Here is an 8,585-nt window from a genome sequence, read left to right on the forward strand (position 1 = left end):
TCCTAGCGCTTTGGGAGGCCGAGGCAGGTGGATCACAAGGTCAGGAGATCGAGACCATCCTGGCTAACACGGTGAAACCCCGTCTCTACTAAAAATACAAAAAATTAGCCGGGCATGGTGGCAGCGCCTGTAGTCCCAGCTACTCGGGAGGCTGAGGTGGGCGAATGGCGTGAACCCGGGAGGCGGAGGTTGCAGTGAGCCGAGATCGTGCCACTGCACTCCAGCCTGGGCGACAGAGCGAGACTCCATCTCACAAAGAAAAAACAGGGAAACAGAATGGTCTGATGAATGAATAGTTTGGGCTGAGCTCTTTTTAGTGTCATTATTTACTGTGAAACTAAAATACTGACGGGTTCTGCTTGTTTCCGTACAACGCGCGTCTCTCCACAGCTGGCTATATAAGGAGGCCACGGTTCAGGATGTGGACGTGATCCCTGAGGACGGGGCGGCCGACGTGACGGTCATCATCAGCGACTCGGCCTACGGCAAATTCCGGAAGCTCTTTCCAGGATGAACGGACCCCCGTGGAGGTCTGGGGAGCTGTGGCGTTGCTGCTGTGTGTCGGGTGCCACCGGGTGCCCCCTGTCTGGCTTTGGGCCCGCCTTGTTGCCAGCCATTTGCTGGGATGAACGCACAGGCTGGTGTCACGGCCACGGCTGCCCCAAAGTGGGTCTCTCCCGAGCGTCCACTCCACACGATTCCAGCGGGCCCTCAGTGCCTGCCGTGAACTGGCTCCCCTCGGAATGTTTCCGTAGCAGGACATTAAACCTTTGTTTTGACTTCCGTAAGCAGCGTTTCCAGTTCCTCCTGCACCTGCCGTGAGCCGTGGCCCTGGTGGGGCACCGAATGGCTCCTCCGCCCAGCTGTGTTCACACACGGTCTCGTGTCCCATGGTGGCGTCGGGGCAATGACTGAAAATCAGGTTTCCCAGCAGCAGAGAGAACCGTTCCACAAAAGTAGAAGGGAAAGAAAACAGTTTTATTAAAGAAGAAACTTCAAACCAGACCAGGACGAGTGTCACAGACCATCCGCTGAGATGCAGAGAGAATTTCACCTGCGTGTGGCCAGGCTGTCCAGCTGTTACACGTACATTCGCCATCTCCAACAGGAAAACAAAACGCCTGGTGTGTTTTGTTTTGAGACAGCCTCACTCTGTCGCCCAGGCTGGAGTGCAGTGGTGCGATCTCGGCTCACTACAGCCTCTGCCTCCCGGGTTCAAGCGATTCTCCTGCCTCAGCCTCCTGACTAGCTGGGATTACAGGTACCCACCACCACGCCCAGCTAAATTTTGTAGTTTTAGTAGAGATGGGGTTTCACCATGTTGGTCAGGCTGGTCTTGAACTCTTGACCTTGTGATCCACCCGCCTCAGCCTCCCAAAGTGCTGGAATTAGGCGTAAGCCATCGCACCCGGCCTGAATTAACATTTTTTTTTTTTTGGAGACTGTCGCCCAGGCTGGAGTGCAGTGGTGCGATCTCAGCTCACTGCAACCTCCGCCTCCTGAGTTCCAATGATTCTCCTGCCTCAGCCTCCTGAGTAGCTGGGATTACAGGTGCGCGTCACCATACCTAGCTAATTTTTTGTGTTTTTAGTAGAGACAGGATTTCACCATGTTGGGCAGGCTGGTCTTGAACTCCTGACCTTGTGATTCGCCTGCCTTGGCCTCCCAAAGTGCTGGGATGACAGGCGTGAGCCAACGTGCCTGGCCACCATACTCAGCCTCACAACTTGATTTTTTAAAACCTCTGACCTGAAAAAGGTGCCCAATGAATTAACTTTTCCTTTTTTTTTTTTTTTTTTGTTTTGACTTGGAGTCTCAGACTGTCACCCAGGCTGGAGTGCAGTGGCGTGATCTCAGCTCACCGCAACCTTTGCCTCCCAAGTTCCAGTGATTCTCCTGCCTCAGCCTCCTGAGTAGCTGTGACTACAGACACCTGCCTCCGTGCCTGGCTAATTTTTGTATTTTAGTAGAGACAGGGTTTCACCCTGTTGGCCAGGCTGGTCTCGAACTCCTGACCTTGTGATCCACCCGCCTCAGCCTCCCACACTGCTGGGATGACAGGCGTGAGCCACCGCGCCCAGCCTGAATTAACATTTTCTAAAGACGCCTCCCGCCTGCCATCCTGAAAGCCACCAAAGCTGTCTTGGCTGCACTGGTGGTGACAAAAGTCATACATAAATTTGACTTTGTCTTCCTTGATTTAAACGATCTGTATGAATTCAGGGATGGTGTGGAAATGCTCCCAACAGACCCCAGGGTTTCCCGATGGGGATTCGGGGCCGGTGGAAGTCAGAGAGGTTCCCTGCAACTTCTGCATCTCCGCAGGCCCTTCCCGAGCCCTGATCCAGCAGAGTCGTGGGGCTGCCGTAGCCGATGGGTGTGCCCCAGGAGTGCATATTTCTGGATCTGGGGCACCTTCATTTCCCCATTTCCCCGGTGGCAACCGGGTACCAAAAGTAGAAGCGGGTTTTTGGAAAATGAGTCATTAGGTCCCAAAGAGAACCTATTCCAGCATGGACTGGATAACCCTCTTGAGGACCATCCTGAGAAATTCTGACATCTGCTGTTACACCATGAAATAAACGGGAGACCTCCTCGGGAAAGGGGAAGAAAAATGGTGGCTGGTGTCCACCGTGGCTGAGAACTTGAACCAGCAGCTCCAACGAGCAACATGTAGAAAATGACGTACAGGCCTGGCGTGGTGGCTCACGCCCGTCATCCCAGCAACTTTGGGAGGCCGAAGGGGGCAGGTCACTTGCGGTCAGGAGTTCAAGACCAGCCTGGCCAACATGGTGAAACCCTGTCTCTACTAAAAATACAAAAAAATTAGCCGGGTGTCGCGGCGCACGCCTGTAGTCCCCAGCTACTCGGGAGGCTGAGGCAGAAAAATTGCTGGAACCCGGGAGGTGGAGGTTGAAGTGAGCCGGGATCGCACCACTGCACTGCAGCCTGGGCAGCCAGGGTGAAACTCCGTCTCAAAAAATAAATACAAATACAAAGTTAATCAGGCACGGTGGCACATGCCTGTCATCTCAGCTACTCGGGAGGCTGAAGCAGGAGAATCACTTGAACCCCGGAGGCAGAGGTTGCAGTGAACTGAGATTGTGCCATTGCACTCCAGCCTGAATGACAAGAGAGAAACTCCATCTCAAAACACAGAAGTATTTCCAGGATCGGTGTCTGAAACTAGGAGCCTTCAGGCTTCAGAGGCAGAAAGAAGCCCGCACTGAAACCAGCGAGTCTCTCACAACGGAGTCGGGGCGCCTTCGGCGGGGAGGTTCTCTCCCTTGTACCCACAGGAGTTTACTTTGCGGAGGTGACTAGGGCTAGCACAGAGAGACCACAGAAAGAAGAAATTACTCCTGACCCTTCCCGAGAGAAGAGGCCGCCACGCCACGCAGGGCACAAGGGGATGCCTGGGTTTGGGTTGGGAGGCAGGAATGAACAAGGGAACAGCCCGGGCCACAGCCTTTAAGGGGCTTCCACAGAACAGGGCAGCAGGGCTGCAGAACGGCTCAGGGTTGACAACTTTGAAGAGTTCTGCTGGACCCTGGGCTGTGGGGCAGGCTCTACTGGGCTGGGACCCAGCCAGGAATGATTTAGGGCCAGGGAAATACTGGCTTGAGGCCGGGCACGGTGGCTCACGTCTGTAATCCCAGCATTTTGGGAGGCCAATGCAGATAGATCACCTGAGGTCAGGAGTTCGAGACCAGCCTGGGCAACACGGTGAAACCCCGTCTCTACTAAAAATAAAAAAAAATTAGCTGGGTGTGGTGGCGTATGCCTGTAATCCCAGCTACTTAGGAGGCCGAGGCACGAGAATCACTTGAACCCGGAAGGCGGAGCTTGCAGTGAGCCGAGATCGCACCACTACTGCACTGCAGCCTGGGCGACAGAGCGAGACTCCGTCTCAAACATAGTAATAATTAGGTGGGCGTGGTGGTGTACCCTCCAGTCCCAGTGACTTGGGAAGCTGAGGCGGGAAGATTACTTCAGCCCAGGTGTTGAAGGTTACACGGAGCTGTGATTCTGCACTCCAGCCTGAGAAACAGAGCCAGACCCCATCTCTACAAAAAAAAAAAAGCTGGGTGTGGTGGCTGACACCTGAGGTCCTAGCTATGTCTAAGGTTGAGGTTGGAGGATCATGTGAGCCTAGGAGTTTGAGACCTAACCCTGGACAACATAGCCAGACCACGTCTCTACAAAAAAAATCACATTAGCTGGGCATGGTGGTGCATGCCTGTGATCCCAGCTACTCTGGAAGCTAAGGTGGGAGGATCACCGGAGCCCAGGAATTTCAGACCAGACTGTGCAACATGGCGAAATCCCGTATCTACCAAAAATATAAAAATTAGCCAGGCGTGGGGGTGTGCCCCCGGAGTCCCAGCTACTCGGGAGGCTGAGGTGAGAGGATCACTTAAGCCCCGGAGGTTGAGGCTGAGTGAGCTGTGACTGCATCACTGCACTCCAGCCTGGGTGACAGAGCAAGACCCTTCCCCTAAAAACAATCTAAAGAAATACTGGCGGCCAGGCGCAGTGGCTCACGCCTGTCATCCCAGCACTTTGGGAGGCCTAGGCACGTGGATCACCTGAGGTCAGGAGTTCGAGACCAGCCTGACCAACATGGTGAAACCCCGTCTCTACTAAAAATACAAAAATTAGCTGGACTTGGTGGCAGGTGCCTGTAATCCCAGCTACTCAGGAGGCTGAGGCAGGAGCATCGTTTGAACCTGGGAGGCGGAGGTTGCAGTGAACCAAGATGGCACCACTGCACTGCAACCTGGGTGACAAGAGTGAAACTCTGTCTCAAAAATATATACATACACACACATATATAATACACATATATGTATATACATATACACAATATACACATATATATACACACATATATGTATATACACGCACACACATATACACACATACATGTATTAGGCTTTGGTGTGAGAGCAGCGGAGGGGCTGGCTGGCTTGCACAGGGCAGGCTGGCCCCTAGGTGAGTTGTCCTGTTCGGAATTAGTGAGCTGTGGAAGTGTTTCCCTGGGTCTGTCAGGGGTCCAGACGCTACAGCAAGGAGAATACAGAAATAAAAAAACACATATTTCGGGCTGCCGTGGTGGCTCCTGCCTGTCATCCCAGCACTTTGGGAGGCTGAGGTGGGAGGATCACTTGAGGCCAGGAGTTCCAGAACAACCGGGCCAGCAGAGCGAGAGCCCACCTCTATTTTTTTTTTTTTTTTTTGAGATAAGAGTCTCGCTCTGTGACTCAGGCTGGGTTGCGGTGGCAGGATGTCCGCTCAATGCAATCTCTGCCTCCCGGGTTCCAGCAATTCTCCTGCCTCAGCCTCCCGAGTAGCTGGGATGACGGGCACCTGCCACCATGTCCAGCTAATTTTTGTCTTTTTAGTAGAGACAGGGTTTCACCATGTTGGTCAGGCTGGTCTTGAACTTTTGAATCTGTGGTCCACCAGCCTTGGCCTCCCAAAGTGCTGGGATCACAAGCGTGAGCCACTGTGCCCAACCACCCCATCTCTATTAGAAAAAAAAAAGAAAGAAAAAGAAAACATATTATCGGTCCTATGATCCCCAATATTTGGCCCCAACAAAGTCACGATACTTGGAAAGTTGGGGGTGAAACTTCAGCCCCCGCGTCCTGAACCCCCACGTCAGCACCAAAGCAGCTTCTGGTTGAGAGCGATGACGTCCCCGACGAAGCTGTCCGCTCCAATGAAGTCGCCCGCGATGACGTTGGTGCACCGTGAGCCCGGCCCCGGGCGCTGCTCTCGGACCCACGCGCTCAGCCGGGGAAGGTTGGGCAGCGTCATCTTCTCCAGGGACTCGGACGGGTGTGCCAGAACGTACTGCAGGTTCTCCGTGAGGTTGGTGCCGGCTACGAACAACCCTCCTGCAACAGGGCGGTTGGGGACAGGTTTACACCGTCAGGTGCCTCGCCTGCCTGTTGATCCCTCCTAGTCACATGGTTGGAGGTTCAGATCTCAGGAATTCGAGTTGGAAAGCATCACGGCCAACAAGGAAATCAGGGGAACTTTGGTGGTGGGTGGTGCTGGGCGTGGTGGCTCATGCCTGTCATCCCAGCACTTTGGGAGGTTGAGGTGGGCGGATCACCTGAGGTCGGGAGTTCGAGACCAGCCTGGCCAACACGGAGAAACCTCATGTCTACTAAAAATACAAAATTAGCCGGGCATGGTGGCAGGTGCCTGTTATCCCAGCTACTCAGGAGGCTGAGGCAGGAGAATTGCTTGGACCTGGGAGGCACAGGTTGCAGTGAGCCAAGATTGCACCACTGCGCTCCAGCCTGGGCAACGAGCGAAACTCCGTCCTCCCAGAAAAACAAACAAACAAACACGTGGTGGGTGGTGCACAACCCCAAAGATGACCACGTCCTAATCCCATGTGGGAGACAGAATAATGGCCCCAAAGATGTCCACATCCTAATCCCATGTGGGAGATAGAATAATGGCCCCAGAGATGTCCACGTTCTTATCCCCATGTGATACACAGAGAAGAATGCTGTTGTCTGAGGCACTAAGTCTGTGCCATCTGTTATGAGGCTTATAGAGAGGGTTGACATTGACCAGTGATTCTCTAAGTGGAACCTCTGCAATAATTAGAAATGCAAATGTTCGGTCTCCACTGAGATCTGCTGAGCCACAATCTCTGGGGGCAGAGGGATGCGGTCTGCAAGCTGTGTTTGCAGAAGCTCCCCCAGACGTCCGTTCCAGTGCCCCAGTGTTGACTAGCTGGACTGACTCCATGGCCAGAGACAGCAGACTCAACAGACGTTTATGGCCAAGTTCTCTGAGTGGTTTTTAACAGTTATTTCTAGGCTGGGCACGGTGGCTCACGCCTGTCACCCCAGCGCTTTGGGAGGTTGAGGCCGGGGGATCATGTGAGGTCAGGAGTTCAACACCAGCCTGACCAACCGGCTGAAACTCTTTCTCTAGTGAACACACCAAAAAATTAGCCGGGCGTGGTGGTGCATGCCTGTCATCCCAGCTCCTCGGGAGGCTGAGGCAGGAGAATCGCTTGAACCTGGGAGGCGGAGGTTAAAATGAGCCGAGGTCGCGCCACTGCACTCCGGTCTGGGCGACACTAGCAAAACTCCGTCTCAAAAAAAAAAAAGTCTCTAACCTCGTTCACATGTGAGGGCGAGAGACCAAGTTGACAAAAGCTGCTCCTTTGCCCGGCCGGTGAGCTGGGTTTTACGCTGACCCCGTGGGATGCAGCAGGACCGAGACAGCCGCACCTGCCACCATCCCCATGGGGAGGACCTTCCTCCCTCCAACCCTCGGGCTCCTGCCAGTGCTGCCTGCACCTCACAGCCCCTCAGTGGCTCTCTTACCAAAATTGTGCGGAAATTCACATACCAGAAAGTTATCTTTTTTCTTTTTTCCAAGACGGAGTCTCCCTCTGTCACCCAGGCTGGAGTGCAGTGGCGCGATCTCCGCTCACTGCAAGCTCCACCTCCCAGGTCCACGCCATTCTCCTGCCTCAGCCTCCCGAGTAGCTGGGACTACAGGCGCCGCCACCTTGCCCGGCTAATTTTTGTATTTTTGTTTTGTTTTGAGATGGAGTCTCACTCTTATTGCCCAGGCTGGAGTGCAGTGATGCGATCACGGCTCACCGCAACCTCGGCCACCCAGGTCCAAGCATTTCTCCAGCCTCAGCCTACCGAGTAGCTGGGATTACCGGCATCCACTAATTTTTTTTTTTCTTTTTTTGAGATGGAGTTTCACTCTGTCTCCCAGGCTGGAGTGCAGTGGTGCAATTCAGCTCACTGCAAGCTCCACCTCCCGGGTTCACGCCATGCTCCTGCCTCAGCCTCCCGAGTAGCTGGAACTACAGGTGCCTGCCACCACGCCTGGCTAGTTTTATGTATTTTTAGTAGAGATGGGGTTTCACCATGTTAGCCAGGATGGTCTCGATCTCCTGACCTCGTCATCCGCCTGCCTTGGCCTCCCAAAGTGCTGGAATTACAGGCGTGAGCCACCGTGCCTGGCCTGTGCCTGCTAATTTTTGTATTTTTAGTAGAGAAGGGGTTTTGCCATGTTGGCCAGGCTGCTCTCCAGCTCCTGACCTCAGATGATCCACGCACCTTGGCCTCCCAAAGTGCTGGGATCACAGGTGTGAGCCACCACGCCCGGCTGACACTGGGAGTTTGAGACCAGCCTGGGCAACACAGTGAGGCCCCTTCTCTATAAAATAATTAACTAAAAAAATAAAGAGTGCGTTCACATTGTGCAACTCCAACCTCTCCCTAGTTCCAGAACATTCTCATCGCCCCAAAAAGGAGACCCTGTTTCCGTGAAGCAGTCAGTCCTCATTTCCCCTCCCCAGCCCCCAGCAACCACTAATCCTCTTTCTGTCTCTGCACTGGCCTGTTCTGGGCATTTCGTGTAAACGGATTCACACACTATGTGGCCTTTTGTGTCTGTCTTCTCTCACTGAGCGTGATGTCCTCAAGGTTCGTGCCCGTCAGAGCCTTGTTCCTTTTCATGGCTGCATAATATTCCACAGCATGGATGGACCACACCTTGTTGATCCCTCCCCCTGCCAATGTGTGTAT

General features: G+C 53.8%; 2 protein-coding genes across 5 annotated transcripts in view; one reads left to right on the forward strand and one right to left on the reverse strand.

Annotated features, from left to right (window-relative positions):
* Nucleotides 1-1,245, forward strand: part of LOC113224057 (putative GTP-binding protein 6) — a gene marked incomplete at its 5' end in the record, with an annotated part of 2,850 nt that extends 1,605 nt beyond the window's left edge. Inside the window, one exon of the mRNA XM_026453339.2 lies at nt 391-1,245. Coding sequence (XP_026309124.2) covers nt 391-514 — 124 coding nt within the window. The remainder of the gene's footprint in view (nt 1-390) is intronic.
* The window catches only part of LOC111523730 (PI-PLC X domain-containing protein 1), a 19,706-nt gene continuing 11,320 nt past the window's right edge, over nt 200-8,585 (reverse strand). For 2 of the 4 annotated variants that reach the window (XM_026453340.1, XM_026453342.1), the window contains exon 7: nt 5,565-5,903. In XM_026453340.1, coding sequence (XP_026309125.1) covers nt 5,665-5,903 — 239 coding nt within the window. In that variant the 3' untranslated portion in view covers nt 5,565-5,664. Of the gene's footprint in view, nt 912-4,822; nt 5,064-5,564; nt 5,904-8,585 lie in introns of those variants that run through there. The other 2 variants (XR_003309020.2, XM_026453341.2) reach the window with 2 other exon arrangements.

This window comes from Piliocolobus tephrosceles, unplaced genomic scaffold, assembly GCF_002776525.5.
Source record: "Piliocolobus tephrosceles isolate RC106 unplaced genomic scaffold, ASM277652v3 unscaffolded_43462, whole genome shotgun sequence".
Taxonomy (NCBI): domain Eukaryota; kingdom Metazoa; phylum Chordata; class Mammalia; order Primates; family Cercopithecidae; genus Piliocolobus; species Piliocolobus tephrosceles.